The sequence below is a fragment of the Leptodactylus fuscus genome, chromosome 5, assembly GCF_031893055.1.
Source record: "Leptodactylus fuscus isolate aLepFus1 chromosome 5, aLepFus1.hap2, whole genome shotgun sequence".
Taxonomy (NCBI): domain Eukaryota; kingdom Metazoa; phylum Chordata; class Amphibia; order Anura; family Leptodactylidae; genus Leptodactylus; species Leptodactylus fuscus.
This window is the reverse complement of record NC_134269.1, coordinates 167836454-167853008: the sequence shown is the minus strand read 5'-3', so window position 1 is coordinate 167853008 and position 16555 is coordinate 167836454. Positions and strand designations below refer to the sequence as shown.

The 16555-nt window shown below is 44.8% G+C and overlaps 1 protein-coding gene across 1 annotated transcript in view; it reads right to left on the bottom strand.

The window, feature by feature from the left end:
• The window catches only part of ERGIC1 (endoplasmic reticulum-golgi intermediate compartment 1), a 70451-nt gene extending 54655 nt beyond the window's left edge, over nucleotides 1-15796 (bottom strand). The window contains exon 1 of the mRNA XM_075274727.1: nucleotides 15477-15796. Within this exon, the coding sequence (XP_075130828.1) occupies nucleotides 15477-15496 (20 nt within the window). The 5' untranslated portion in view covers nucleotides 15497-15796. The remainder of the gene's footprint in view (nucleotides 1-15476) is intronic.
• Nucleotides 15797-16555: the final 759 nt, after the last annotated feature.

Here is a 16555-nt window from a genome sequence, read left to right as displayed (position 1 = left end):
CTGCTCAGAGGAAAGAAATGGACTTCCTGCATGCATAAAGCTGACGCCCAGTGGCGGCTCCAAGCCATTCCTCCAGACAAACAAACCAGCAGAGAAGGTGAGAACAGGATGGGTTGGAGGAATGCATTTCACTCTGGCTTCCTGCGTAGACACTAGGAGGAAGATGTGAGCAGATCACTAGGAAATTCTTGTATTCTGACAGTAGATGAATGTCATGATGAATACAAGCATTAGTAACCAATTCATTAGACATGACAATTCCTCAGTTACTTCCCCATTTCATTACCTTTAATGAATCAAGATGTTTTCAAAACAGAAGACAACAATACAAGGAATACTGATACGGCCTCACCAGCAGATATAAGGGAAGATAGTAAAGGCCTCTTTATATAAAGGACCAAATACTGCTACAATGTCTTTCTATAACTGCTGATCGATCAAGTCTTATATACCGTTATCAGAGCCTGAGACAATAAATGTGTATTGTGGTGGCATTTACACAAAGCATCCCGGCTGCTCATAAGAGCTGCTACTTAAAGGGAACCTGTGAGTCTGAAGGTAGCATGTTATAGATCAGATTGATATGTATGTTGGTTCATAATTCATTGTCAATTATCCATTGACGTTTTTGGCCTTTCTAGAATCATAATAACTCTTTATATAGTGGCAAATTATTCCGCAGCACTTTACAAATCGCAGGTTACATGAACAGACAGTATTTGACGTTACAATATGACAATGAAATTAACATATCAAACAATAGGAGTGAGGGTCTTGCTCACAATCTATGAGGGAATGGGGAGACACAAGAGGTAAGAGGGCTTGTATGGTACAATGGTCCAACCATCAGTTCATAAATAAGTTCATATAACTGAAGCTGTATGAGCCAGTCACCAGCCAGTATCTGTGTATATACAGATGCTAAGTGCAGGGAGTGCAGAGTAACTTATGGATGGAGGGACAGGTTCTGAGCAATAGAGTAGGAAGGATAGCTTAGGAGAAGAAATGTTAGTGTAGTGTACGGAGGTGTAGTACAAGGTGATGAGATTATATGATAAACCTGCCTAAACAGATGTGATTTTAGGGCAGTTTTGACGCTGCGGTAGGTGGGAGTTAATCAGACACTCCTGGGTAAAGCATTCCAGAGCACAGGTGCAGTTCGAGAAAAGTCAAAGATGGAATTGGGATGTTCGAATAACAGAGGATACAAGTCTAACGGTCATTGGCAGAATGGAGAGAACGATTAAGGTTGTAGACTGTAACAAAGGAGGAGATGTAGGGAGGTGCAACACTATGGATGGATTTGAGGGAGACTGGAAAAAGAAAACCAAGAGAGAGCAGTCTCTTTGAGGCCAGTAGAGTGAAGCATAGTGAGGAGGAGTTGGTGGACTACAGTGTCAATAGCCGCTGAAAGATCCAGAAGTCTAAGTAGTGAATAGTTTAATTTAGTTTCCAGGAGATCGTTGGAGACTTTTGTAAGGGCAGTTTCTTTAGAGTGTAGTGTCTGAAAACCTGATTGTAAGGGGTCCAGGAGAAAGTTATCAGCGAGATAGTGGATTAGGCAGGAATAGACCATGCGTTCCAGTTTAGAGATGAAGGAGAGGTTATAGACGGGTCAATAGTTAGCAGGACAGGATGGGTGGAGGGAAGGTTTTTTCAGTAGTGGGGTTATGACAGCATGCTTGAAGGAAGAAGGAAAGATTCAAGAGGAGAGAGAGGGGTTACAAACTTTAATAAGGCAAGTTGTAGCAGCAGGAGACAGAGACCGGAGGAGGTTTGATGGGTCCAGGAATGAGAATTCACAATGAAAATCAAGGGAGGGAAGAGGACTGCTTGAAGATTGGGTTCTCTCTTGATGCAGGTTGTTAATTTGGTCTTTAAAGGGATCCTATCTTTTAAACACATTTTTTTCTCTTGACAGACCACCTTATAGTCTAGGGATCTCTGGGTAACTGCTTTTTAGGCTAAGGCCTAAGGTGTCCCACAGCAAAAAAGTGCTGCTGGAAAAACCGTCGCGGCAACACATTGCGGTTCCTCTGCGGACTGTTTCAATTATACCTATGGGGAAACCTCCGTAGTTTCCGTAGGTATAATTAACATGTTGTGACTTCCAAAACTGTGCTGGTTTTGGAAATTGCGTAGTGCTCGCACCACGGTTTTTACCGCAAAGTGGGTATTGGATTTACGAGAATCCCATCCTCTTTGCCCTGACTGGAAAATGCTGCGATTTTTCCTGTGGCATTTATGTCTTGTGGGGCCCCAAAATTAAGTGGACAGGGTCTCCGTCTTTCGGAAACCCCATGCAGACCTGAACGCTAGAGTGAACCTAACATTACATGTATGAAAAACAGAAAGAGCCCTGATGCGATATCTAGTTGACGATAGCCCTGATGTGATATCTAGCAGAAACCGCAGACTGTAAACTTGATCCAAATATGTGAGCACTTGTTACTAATGTTTGAAACAACGTTTAAGTTATAGGTAGGAGCTGTGCCTCAACCTTTAAGCAGGGAACCAACACAAACCTGGGAGGTCTTAAAGGATAAAAAGACAAAATCTTACAAATCATAAACCTTGGCTTGGTAGAACTACAGGTCAGATCACCAAGCCATAGGACCATCCACAACTTTTTCTATGACACTCCCTCCTCCAGACAGCATGTCTCTTCTCATCGTCCATAGATATTTCTCTTGAATTTGTATAGACCTCAGTTTCAGGTCTTTAGATGTATTACACATTTGTGTAAGTCCAGGTTGGTGGATACTGTGTATAATTATTATATAGCTATAGAGCTGTTTTCTAGAAAGATATGTTCATGACAAAAATTGAACAGTAATTTTTGGGATGACTTCCATCTCAAATCCCTCTTCAGTTTTCCTCCTCTCTAGCATTAACTCCAGAAAATCAGCAGAATGGTTCCAATACAAGATCAAGAAGGACGCTTATATTTTTCTGGGAAGCAGGGCTTATATCTATATCATTGGGTTTTTTAGACTGTGTGTCAGCTACCCTTTAAAAGAACTGTACAAGACTACAGAAAAGGGTCACTTACGCATGGACTGTTTCTGGTATAGAGGAGACATGTAAAGAAGAATCTGCTAAACAAAATTTAACAAATTGACAAATTTTTCAAGAACAGGCCTATAGGTAAAGTGAGGAAACCTGTAAAATTGGTAACGGTTACCAACCACAGATCCACGTACTGTAGCTACATTTCCACCTACGCCTTTGTAGATCCTTTTTATACAGGGAGATATACAATAAATACACTGTTTAGACACTATGACAGCCGTCTTTGTATATAGAAACCACAGAGGCTCCTCCAGGTCTGATAGCATTATTAACTAATTGTTCACTCCAACAGCCAACTATGACGAAGACAGCGAGCATGAGGATGTCCTATGACTGCGATCATCATTAAAGCAGAAAATTAGATACCAAGAAAGGCAGACAGAGGAACTAGTAAGAAATCTTCTGCATGTTAATGGAAGGAAATTAGATCAAGAAAATATTTTAAGACAGGAAGTAAAAAAATGCACACATTGTTGCTTTGATGGCTGGAAAAAAAACAAAAAGTGACATCACAGGCAAATTACAATATAAGCATTGTCTGCATAAAAGATCTAAAGGGACAAGCAGAAGGAATGAACACATTACTTAACCATTGACCTTACATGAGTCTTACATGAATATGGAATCAGTGGCCGCACCAAATAGCAAATGACACTCGTATAGTTATAAACCATACGTTTTATATATATATATATATATATATATATATATATATATATATATATATATATATATATATATATATATATATACACTCACCGGCCACTTTATTAGGTACACCTGTCCAACTGCTCGTTAACACTTAATTTCTAATCAGCCAATCACATGGCGGCAACTCAGTACATTTAGGCATGTAGACATGGTCAAGACAATCTCCTGCAGTTCAAACCGAGCATCAGTATGGGGAAGAAAGGTGATTTGAGTGCCTTTGAACGTGGCATGGTTGTTGGTGCCAGAAGGGCTGGTCAGAGTATTTCAGAAACTGCTGATCTACTGGGATTTTCACGCTCAACCATCTCTAGGGTTTACAGAGAATGGTCCGAAAAAGAAAAAACATCCAGTGAGCGGCAGTTCTGTGGGCGGAAATGCGTTGTTGATGCCAGAGGTCAGAGGAGAATGGCCAGACTGGTTCGAGCTGATAGAAAAGCAACAGTGACTCAAATAGCCACCCGTTACAACCAAGGTAGCCAGAAGAGCATCTCTGAACGCACAGTACGTCGAACTTTGAGGCAGATGGGCTACAGCAGCAGAAGACCACACCGGGTGCCACTCCTTTCAGCTAAGAACAGGAAACTGAGGCTACAATTTGCACAAGCTCATCGAAATTGGACAATTGAAGATTGGAAAAACATCGCCTGGTCTGATGAGTCTCGATTTCTGCTGCGATATTCGGATGGTAGGGTCAGAATTTGGCGTCAACAACATGAAAGCATGGATCCATCCTGCCTTGTATCAACGGTTCAGGCTGGTGGTGGTGGTGTCATGGTGTGGGGAATATTTTCTTGGCACTCTTTGGGCCCCTTGGTACCAATTGAGCATCGTTGCAATGCCAAAGCCTACCTGAGTATTGTTGCTGACCATGTCCATCCCTTTATGACCACAATGTACCCAACATCTGATGGCTACTTTCAGCAGGATAATGCGCCATTTCATAAAGCTGGAATCATATCAGACTGGTTTCTTGAACATGACAATGAGTTCACTGTACTCCAATGGCCTCCACAGTCACCAGATCTCAATCCAATAGAGCATCTTTGGGATGTGGTGGAACGGGAGATTCGCATCATGGATGTGCAGCAGACAAATCTGCGGCAACTGTGTGATGCCATCATGTCAATATGGACCAAAATCTCTGAGGAATGCTTCCAGCACCTTGTTGAATCTATGCCACGAAGAATTGAGGCAGTTCTGAAGGCAAAAGGGGGTCCAACCCGTTATTCGCATGGTGTATCTAATAAAGTGGCCGGTGAGTGTATATATATATATATATATATATATATATATATATATATTTAGATTCAAAACACAAATGATTATAAGGTAGAGGCCTGGCACACACAAACCTGTATAGAACTATCAATAAGGAATCGAACAAATAACCATAGGCAGTTTTGTTACTTTAGTGTTTAGTCATATTGTATGAAGAAAAAAAATAGGACAAGGGGGAAAATTTAAAAGGGGTTGTCCAGATTTTGGAGAAACCTGTGGGACAGCCAAGGAGCGTGTAAAAGAAAAAGGAAGAATGGAATACTCATCCTTCACTCCATTTTACGCTTCTGGTCACATTTCCATTGCGTGTTGGGCATGTGACCACAGAGTAATCAATGGCCTCAGTGTTTGCCAGATCGGGACCAGTGATGTCACTCACATGCGCCAATAGTTCCTTACCAGTGACTGACTGGTCTCAGCAGTCACGTGAGCCTCATGGCTCAACTTCTAAGGTTGCGGTCACTCTAACGTACAGTAACTGTACAGGGAATCTGTCCCCCATTACGCTTAAAACATGCAGAGAGAAATAGTTTAAAGGGTCCGCGGGTCACCGCTTTTTAAATGGATAGGATTTCGTTATTTTTTTGTTTGTTTGTTTTTTGGGGGGGTCCCCAAGCGGAACCAAAGAACGGAAACTCAAACGCTAGTGTGTACTTAGCAACAAATCTTGCAAAAATATTAAACACCGGATATTTATGCGAAAAGTCTAAAACCCATGTTAGAGTCAGTTCACACGTGAGCAAAAAACCTTCAAAATGCTTCAAAAACCACCCCTTTACAATGGTGGTCTATGCAGACCGCCGGGCTTCTTTTTTCCGCTAGCGGCGGGCTGCTGCTAGCGGAGAAAAGAAGCCACATGTCCTTTCTTCAGGTGGAAGCCGCGGTGCGCTGGGCCGCGGCTTCCGCCTAGCGGCAGCACCCTCCTATATCGGCTCATTCATTTGAGTCGACATAGGAGGGCAAAGCCGTGACCGCGATGGTCGTGGCAGGCGGGTATTGACCAGAGAGAGACGCGGCTCGCTGCGTCTCTCTCTGTGTCAAATCCCGCGTGGACCCCCAACGTGTGAACTAGCCCTTAGAGACATACTTTGCCACTTGTATTTGGATCGGTTATGGAAGGTGCTGACTTTTTATATTAATTTTTTGGGGTTCAAAAATGTGAAGGTGACAGTATCCAAGTACAACCTTCTATTAACGTAGTGGCTGTCCAGTGCACCACATCAGGTTTATAGCATGTTTGAAATATGGCACAGGTCACAATAAAAATTTTAAAGTGAATAAAATGCACAAAGAAAAAAATAAATAATAAACTTTAGAAAAATAAAGTGCATAAATATCATTGATGTGGTCAGCCAGCTGCAAATAATGCTTGTTCACGGATCTAGGATATTTGTTCACCTTATCAGCAAAGGGAGCATGAATATGATAAGGAATCATATAGAAAAGTAGGAACAGGAGCAGAGACAGCACTACCTGTTACACGCTATATTATTGTATACCTATATAGCGCAAGATATGGATTTAAAAGGCTTTTCTGGGCTAAAGTTACTGATAGACTCTTGCTGGACTGTTATTAATGAACTGACAAACACTGACATTGATTAGCTGTTGTGAGTTACAGATACACAGATTATATGGCAGGAAGCAGACAGTGCTGTTCATGTGCAGTGGCTGAACCAAGTCATTGCATCTTACCTCCAATTTAAAGAGGACCTTTCATCAGATCGGGCACAGGCAGTGTTATATACTGCTGGAAAGCTGACAGTGCATTCAGCGCACTGTCGGCTTTCCCGATCTGTGCCCGGTGTAAAGCGCTATCGGTCCCGGGACCGTAGCGCTTTAGTGTCAGAAGGGCGTTTCTGCCAGTTAGCCAGGGACGCCCTTCTGGCCAGCAGCGCCTATTGCGCTGTAGAGTGTGAGCAGGGAGGAACGCCCCCCTCAGTATATAAAACTGCATGTGCCCGATCTGATGAAAGGTCCTCTTTAAGCAAATGAGAGCTAACCTGTAGTACCTAGTTTGGTCACATCAAACAGCTGTCTGCTCCCTGTGCCATTGTCTGTAAAATCAGCAACTGTGAATTGATGGGAGTGTCAGGGGTCAGACACTCAATGTGCTGATACTGACGAACTATGCTTCGTTTAGGTCATCAATAATTAATTTTAGCCCAGAAAACCTCTTTACGGCCAAGGCACCACATAGCGTAAACGCCACGGTTTGTCCTTGGTAGAAACACCACGGCAAAAACAATCACAGCAAAGTGGATGGGATTCTAGCAAAAGGGCTTTGGGAAGAACCGCAATGTGTCACCTATGCGTTTTTATTCCCTGCATGCGCTTTTTTGATGCAGGACACCATGTGGGGCCTTAGTCTAAAACACTTGTATATACCAATTGGTATAGTCCTATATAAATATACCAAAACGTACAAATCTATGCTACTGCGAACTCAAAGAAATGTATACCTGCAAATAAGGTTTACGCTTATTTATGACCCAATGCAAAGTAAAATATACAATGACTTGCCAGCAGACAGATTTGTGTTACTACAGATCCTGGAGAATTTATATGAAGCAACATCTACTTCCAAGATATTTGGCCACCTGACTGTTTATTGGAGTTATATGGCATTTCTAACATTCCATGGTCATACTCTGCAGAGGGTCCACACACATTGAGGTCTCAAGAGTGTCTTCTTCTGGCTCGACTACTCACTAATACACCTCACTGCATTTTTGGTGCCTACTTCCAGCAAGCAGACTCTGCAAAATTACTGCTTGGAACACTTGTAGGTATATCAGGGAAAAGGGAAAAAATACAATGCGCCAAATTTCTCTACATAAGAAGTAAACATGCCCAAAGCACTAAGAGAAAAGCTACAAAGAAGTAGTAACTGATCCAAGACAAACAAACATACAACAAAAGAAAATTATGACCTACGTTGTATATTTACTTTCTGGAAAACAATGGGATTTTTTGGAGTCTTTTTAAACAATACATTCCAAATTAGAATAACCTGCAATTCAATTTATAGAGAGCTGCTCCATTTACCAGCAAGAATGTGCCAGCAATAAGAATAAGGACTATGGGAATAATTCATTATGCTATATCTGTCTCTAGTGCAGCGGTTCTCAACCTGTGGGTCGCGACCCCGGCGGGGGATGAACGACCAAAACACAGGGGTCGCCTAAAGCATACCTCCCAACCTTCCTGGTCAGTGGGAGGTATGTCCCGGTTTCAACTTATCGGCGCCCGGAGGACGCCGATGAGTTGAACGCACAGGCGAATAAAGCAGGAGCTGTCACAGCCAGCTCCTGCTTTAACGCTGCGCTGTGACTTCTGCATGTGTAGCCGCGATGTGATGACGTCACATCGCGGCTACAATTATATGAGTAAGCGAGACCGCGTAGAGAGTGGCGGGGGTGTTTTGCAAGGGGAGTATAAGAGTTTTTTTTTTTTATTTGCTTTAAACATTAAGGTGGAACATAATGAAGGGGCAGATGAAGGGGGTGACGGCATGACACTGGGGAAAGAGATGGAGGGACATGAAGCTCTGGACAGATGAAGGGGGGGACGGCATGACACTGGGGACAGAGATGGGGGGGACATGAAAATGGGGAAGAGATGGGGGGGACATGAAACTGGGGGCAGATGAAGGGGTTATATGAAACTGGGGGAGAGATGGCGAGGGGACATATAATGTCTGGGTGACTGTAGGAGGATTATACTGTGTGGGAGCACATGAAAAATGAGAATGGGCGGAGTCAACATAAAGTGGGCGGAGCATATTTTGTCCCTCTTTATAATCTTCAAACATTGTGAGGTATGTCTAAAGCCATCAGAAAATACATATTTCTGATGGCTTTAGCCACTGAGAAGCCATGCTACTGCAGCAGTGCTATTCAGCTGGAACGCACGCCGTTATGGACGCGTGTTCCAAACTGAATGGGGTCACCGCAACATGAGGAACTGTATTGCGGGTCACCGCATTAGAAAGGTTGAGAACCACTGCTCTAGTGCATGTACTTGCTCACTAAATTTTACTCTCTATAAACTTTAGAAAATTTTAAAAATGAAAATAATAATAATAACTAGCTATAACCCGCGACTTCGTCCGCTGTCCCTTCACCCTTGCGCGGCCTGTGGCCCCCCACGGCCCTTTCCTTGCGGCCGGCGCTAGGCTCTCCCACAGTATCGTGGGCCGGGACCCCACGGCCCCGCTGCTGCACCTCCGGCCCTCCCGTTTCCCCCCACCCGCGCCCCCGGCCCCCTTCCCCCCTTTAGAGATCACAGTCACCTCCTACATCTACCTCTTCCCCCCACCACCACCTACCCGTGACCACGGTTACCCTCCCCCCTCTTTCCACATATGCAATCTGGCCCCCCTCCCCCCTACTTACCTTCTGCCCTCCGGTGCCAACCCCCCCCCCTCCCTAACCCCCACCACCTCCCCCATACCACCAACACCCCCCCCATCACATCACCTGTTGTACCCCCTCCATCCCTTAAGCAACCCGCCGATCCCTGTTCCCCGCAGCAATCACCATGTAGATGCTGGGGAGCTGTGTGTCTCGTGGCTGCAGCTTCAGCGAGCATGTGCGATCCTTCCCGTGCCGTGTTTTCCCGGCCACACAGTTCACGAGTATGTGCGGCTGGACTTGTTTGGGCCGGGTGCACTGCTGCATGCTATGCCGGCCTGAGGTAATGTGTGGCCGGCTGGCATGGCAGCGGCATTCGGAACCATGCGGGCAGCCGCCATGTTGAGGAAAGAGTCCCCGCGCGCTGGCCACGTCCACAATACGGCGCCAACCTATGGGCTGCTGTGCTGGCTCCCTATCCCGCCCACACACCGCCATGCACCAATAGGAGTGGCGTGTAACTACCTGTGCTGACTTCATGCCTGGGCCGACAGCAGAGTAGGAGACAACTTTTGAGGGTCACGGTGGCGTTTTGGGGTGAGTGAGAAACTTTTAAAGTAGCCCAATTTTCCTTCCTTGCCAATATGTAGGGGTGTGTCAAATTTCTATGAAATCCATTCAGCCGTTCCAGTGTGATTGAGGAACAAACATCCAAACCCACAAACATCCAACATTTATAATATTAATAGGATAATGTTAATGAGGAAATCCCACAAAGACATATGAAGTTCTGGGTGGGTACTGAACTGTGGGAATTTAGATTTTGGGTCCCCAGCTGTCAGCTTTGTGACATATTCTACAAAAAAACATCTTTTGCGGAATTCCAGTAAGTAAGTTGTAATTAGAAATCATAATGAAGTAGGTGAAATTGATTTAATAACTTAAAGAGGACCTTTCATGTCCTTCTGCACATGCGGTTTTGTATACTGCTAGAAAGCGGACAGTACGCTGAATTCGGCACCCTGTTGGCTTTCTCATTATGTGCCCCCAGGCTGGAGATATCGGTGCCGTTTGTTTCAGCACCAATCTCTGCACACTATCAGAAGGACACTCCTGACAGTCTTAGCAGGGCTGTGAAGAAGGACCCTCCCCCGACAGTACTCGTTTATAGACTTGTACTGGCGGGGGGCGTTCCTCACAGTTCAGCGTCATCGCTGGGCGGTAAAGGAATACCCTCTCTGACAGTACAGAGCTATGGACAAGTACTGTGAGGAGGGGCATTCTGCAATCCTCATAGCCCAGCTGCACTGTCAGGAATGCCGTTCTGATGAAGGGCAGAGATCGGTGCTGAAACCTCGTAAATGCCTTGGAACAAATTGCAGCATTTTACAATCAGAGCAAAGTGGATGGGATTCTAATGAATTCCATGCTCACTTTGCGGTAAAAACCATGCTGCGGACACGCCACAGTTTTGGAAATTGCAGCATGTCAATTATACCTACAGAAACGCCAGGTGTAATTGAAACCGGATCTCCACAGAGGAAACATCTGCAAACTTTCTGTCTAAAGCACTGCGCAGAACCGTGATCCGATGCCACGTGGAGCCATAACCTTACAGCCCGAATGAGTTCTCATACATTGCAGGCTGCTCAATACCATTCTTCAAAGATTTAAGCCTCACTACCCATGAAGTTACGTCGCAGCAGAGCAGACCACTTCAACCAATCCAGCAGCCAACTCTAAAACGATGAGCCACATGAATAGCAACCAGAATATTTATATATTGATGTCTATTAAGTATACATGCCGCCGACTGCACAATGCCATCTTCTACAGCTAACAAAGGCTGCAGAAGAGCAATTTTAATAGAATGACCTTAAAGGGGTTGTCTAGGAATTGAAGCAAACTGTGTGAAGGTCGATGGAGGCGCAAAATAAAAAATAAAGCATATACTCACTTGTCGCTGGCGCTCTGTTGTCAGCTGCCAGCGCCCAGTCAGTCCTGCAGCGGTCCATGGATACCAGAACTCTTCAGCCTCTTATGTCAGCTGAGGCCAAGCTGTGGCCTCAGTAGTCCCTAGAGAGGGACGGGTGACTGTCACCGGTTCTTTCCTCCAGTGATTGGTCTCAGCGGTCAGGTGAGGCGGAGAACTTCTGGCATCCTGGTACTGGCACAAAATGGAATGGACACCCACGCAGACAATAGAGCGCAGGGGACAGGTATGTATGATTTATTTATTTATTTACATCACTCCCTGCCTCCACATGGCTTACTCCTACCCCTGGACAACTCCTTTAATATGATATTCTTTTATGGTGTTCACATTACACACTTTTGATTTACAGGCTTATTGTGGTATGAAATGAAAGTTTTAGTTGTCAGCTCTCCACATGCCACATGAAGGCTTCAGAAGACATGTGGTTGAGCACTTATTGCTAAAACCAACTGCAAATACAATTTTATCACTAACAGATACATTCAATAGAAAATAGAATTGACACAAACATGTCAATAATCTTTAGGCTATACACATAGGTGTACAAACGTTTGATCTTCTGCACTAAAACGCACACTGATTTTGCAGCAAATTTCACCCCTCTCCTTGAAAAAGATGGAATCTGCAAAACGAACTGTCATGCTGTGGACATTACGATTTTTCTCTATATGTCAATTTCCATGCCCTAAAATATCTGTATCGTTACATGAGATTAAGTAAAATGATTGACTTAAATCTTTGCGTAATCCGCAACATGTGCATGTAGTCCTAAAGATGTCTGGTTTACCCTCAAGGTAGATAACCATATAGCAGCAAAGTCTCAAAAAGCAATGACGAAATAGAAATGTGTGAACGTAGTGTCTAAAGGCATAGTAAAAGAACGAAAACCTTCACAGACTGTAGACTGAGCAAGAAAACGAACATTACAGCTCTAATCAAGGAAAATGTTTGTTCTCGTACCGTGTTAGCCAGTGGGTAGGAAATATAAAAAAAACAAACAACAAACTTGATAGTCTTCAGTAGTTGATACCTTTTTAATGGCTAACCAATAATGATGACAGATTACAACGTTTCAGAACTCTCGGCTCCTACTTGAGAAAGGAGCATAGAGTTCCGAAACGTTGTAATCTGTCATCATTATCAGTTAGCCATTAAAAAGGTATCAACTACTGAGCTCTAATCAATAAATAGTTCTAGCGATACAAGTGTATTGTCTCATATCAGATGACTTACCACATCTCCACCAAGGCAGCAAAGGACTGAACTGCACTGAACTGGTAAGTGAAGTGTCAACCTGAGTGATGCAGGACGTCCTATGTGGCAACTCTTATCATGGCTTAAAATGGAACTAATCTTTGGCTAGGTTCACATCTGCGCTTGCGTCTCTGGTGTTCAAGTCCATGGGGTGAGGGGAACCCAAATGATGGAGAGGTGGACCGCTAAAACAGCGGTTATCTGCAAATCAAATAGACTATAACGGGGTCCGCCGGGTTTCCACGATTTTTGCCGGTTTCTGTGGCAGAGACTTGAACAGAGACTATGGCGAAAATGTGAAGCTAGCCTTACCAAAGATTGTTGGAGACTGTAGGTTAGAAGAGTATAAGGTTATTCATGTCCATTCAGATTATTCTTACCACACTATTACACCTTTACAACTTCTTACAGCACATAAGCACTCACACAAGAAAACGCTAAAGTATATGTGCATACACATCACACTTCTGGAGGACGATGCAAGAAGTAACTTTAGTAGCTAGGTAGCAAGCCTGATGAAGTGCGCTATGCGCGAAATGGATGTTGCTGTGATTTTTTTCTGATCAATGCTACCATTCTTCCTGTTGATGTGCTTACAAGTTTTTAAAGAAAGGGAATAAAAGACTTGCGTTTTTAAGAATCGCTATGGCGAGTGCCCTGCTTTTTCAGCCTCTGAATTTTCTGGACTTTTGTATATATTGTTATGCAGTGTGCACCACCTGGGCTGCGACCAGCAGTTTTATTTGCTAGCGATTTGAACTGTCTACACAACTTTACTTTGCCCTGTTTCTTGAAAATTAAAAAAAAAGTCCATAGATTTATCCTGGGAACAGTAGTGCCGCCGGTGTTATATATTTCTTTTTTACATTTCCCTCTGGGGGACCTGACGCAATCATGCATAATGTGGCTGCCCATTCAATTGGATAGGTGCTCTGTGTATTCCCACTTCACCTTTCTCAACTGATCCTCTGAGGTTTGCAACCATGAGATCCCACCTTCAATCAACTGACCCCTGGGGGCAACTTCTTATTGTAAAAGTATTGTCTACTGTGAACAACCCCTTTACTTAAAGAGGACCTTTCATGGTTTGGGGCACAGGCAGTTCTATATACTGCTGGAAAGCCGAGAGTGTGTGCTGAATTCAGTGCACTGTCTGCTTTCCAATCTGTGCCCCGGGTAAAGAGCTGACAGTGCACTGAATTCAGTGCACTCTCGGTTTTCCAGCAGTATATAGAACTGCCTGTGCCCCAAACCATGAAAAGTCCTCTTTAATGTATTGTGACACAATAGTCAAGATTTATTACACTAAATATGTTAGAAGTGTGGCATAAATGAGTTTATGGGGATTTTGTTTGATGTCCCAGCATAAGACATCCATAGGATAGGTCATCGGTATGAGATCTATGAAGGTCTGACATTTGAACCCTTCACAGATCAGCTGTTCCTGCAGCCTCTGGGTGCAGCAGCTGCTGGTGAACCAGGAGTGCATGCAGCACCTCTCCTATTCTAGTAATAGGTGCAGTGTTGTAATTTAATGTAACCACCGCTATGCAGCGGACAGGGCTGCAGCACCTTTCCCATCACTTGAACTGGAACAGCCTGCACACACTCCCAGTCCACTAGTGTAGCTTCCAGCACCTGAAGGGTCCTGGAAAAGCTGATCTATGCACAGATTGGACCCTAGAGATGACATACTTAAGGCCTATCCTGTGGCGAAGTCATCAGAAGTGTAAAATCAATTTGGGACATATCTGGCAACCCTTTTAAGATTAATAAATGCATATTTTCCACAATCACAGACACGGCTTATCTAACTGCAGAAATTCCATTGTATGTAGTTGAAAAGTTTGTCACATCTGATCTCCAACCTATGGGTTAGCCAATGAAAATCTGCATCAAAGAACCTACAATTTTAATTGATATTACACACAGATTTTTGGTACTACTTTTAGACTCAAGGCAGAGGATATGCCATAAACGCCCAATAGATGTGTGTTCCCCATATGGGACCTGCATTTATCTTTAAAATGTGGGTCCCTTGCCCTCCTATCTCCCAGCCACAGTGAAGTGGGAGATGGACATGCATGCTTGGCCTCTATGGTTGCAAGTCAGGGGTCAGGGGACCACCCTTCTGGAGAATTCATTTTACTTAATAATTAACAAGACATCAGAGTCTTTGTGTAGTCAGGGCTAAAAGTATATTCACACGTAGCTGCATTATTGCAGAAATGTTTGCAATTGTCCCATCCATCCAAAATCCATGTATATGCTGCAGAAACATACATGGGGCAGATTTTGCAGTTCTGCAAGAAGTTTGCAGCCGGTGACTCTTCCCTGTGACCCCATTACATACGTTCTTTATAGGTGTTTACATCACTTTCTCAGAAATAGGCTCATTGGAGTACAGACATACCTGGCACAGAATATCTAATGAGATGTAATGTTTTACTTCTATCACTTATAAATACTAATAGTGGAGAAGTCCTTTAAAACAAATCATCTCCTGACATAATATAGTGTCCCAGTGTATACAACAGTCATGTCATCCCAGATGGAAATCTCCCATAGAAGCAATACCCTGGTACATAGCATAGATATGGATGCAACAAATGAATGAATGAAACATGACAGCAAAGACTGATATCAGGAGGATGCCAAGGTCCTGTGCAGGTTACATTGGTAAGCGGCACACCTGCTCTACTGTAACACTGGATAGCTCACCTTATAGGAGCTATAGTCTGCAGAATGAGGAGGGGGCACAGTCTGCAGGATGATGCCCCCTTCTCCTGGACAGTGCATACACCACTCACCTTCTGAAGTCAAAGGGCATGGTGTACTGCCTCCCACTGACACTGGGCGCTGATTTAAAGGGGCCGCTACCCACGTCCTGGCAGCCTGTGTCACAATCCTCTTCAAGCCTGCCGGCTAGACACAAAGGAACTGTCGTCAGCAGAGCTCGCCGAGCGTCCTGTGATTGGAGGCGGCCTGAGGAGGAGAGGGCACATCCGGCTCCGGCTTAAAGAGCCTCACAGCCGGCCACGTGGGGTGTTCCTATAAGTCCTGACTGCCTGGCATCCCGACTCTGCATCCTGCTTCCTGCACCATGATATGCCAAGGATCACTGAATGCCTGGCACATGGACGGAGCAGGGCGGGGAAGCCCTTTTGGAAGCAGCTGCATGTGTCTCTCCTGAAGCTCTGCACTCAGTAGCAGAGATCAATCACAATCAAGGCCCAGGAAGCAGCTTGCTTGGAGCTTCTGCTCAACCCTCCTTCCTCTCTGCAGTTAACCCTCGCCCTGCCGTGCTATGGAGAGAAGTCAACAGGAGCAGCAGCACCACCAGCAGCACTTAGAGTAGCTGCTACTAAAAGAAAGTCAGAAAGGGACAGCCTGGCTGGAGTCCCTGCTTCAGGAGAGCGGGGCGTCAGCCCAGGCTCTCCCCAAGCAGCTGGTGAAGCCCACGGCCCGTCCAGTTAAGATGGCCAGGCCAACAGTCCGGCTCCCCCAAGACCCCCTTCTCCACGCAGCAGGATTAAAGCTCCTGCGAGTGGAACAGCCCACACCCTTAAAAGAGAGATGGTCAAGTGGTGCCGGCTATTTGACGCCACAGCCAAATGGGCACAAGGTCCCAAAGGCCAGGCTGACCAAGGGCGTTGTAGGCCTGGGGGTCAGCACATGGCTAGTGGCAGATAGTCAGCCTCTGATCGCCACCCCCAACCAGGCCCTTGGTAGCCCACCTGCTACCCCCATACTCCCCTGCCCAGTATGCTGGGAACTTGGGGGAAGCATTTAGCTCAGGCCCATCAGCTGCTGCTTCCTATCAGAACCTAGTGCCACTTATTACAGTCCACAGCAGTGGGGATTTATTAAAGGTCGAAAATCCCACTAT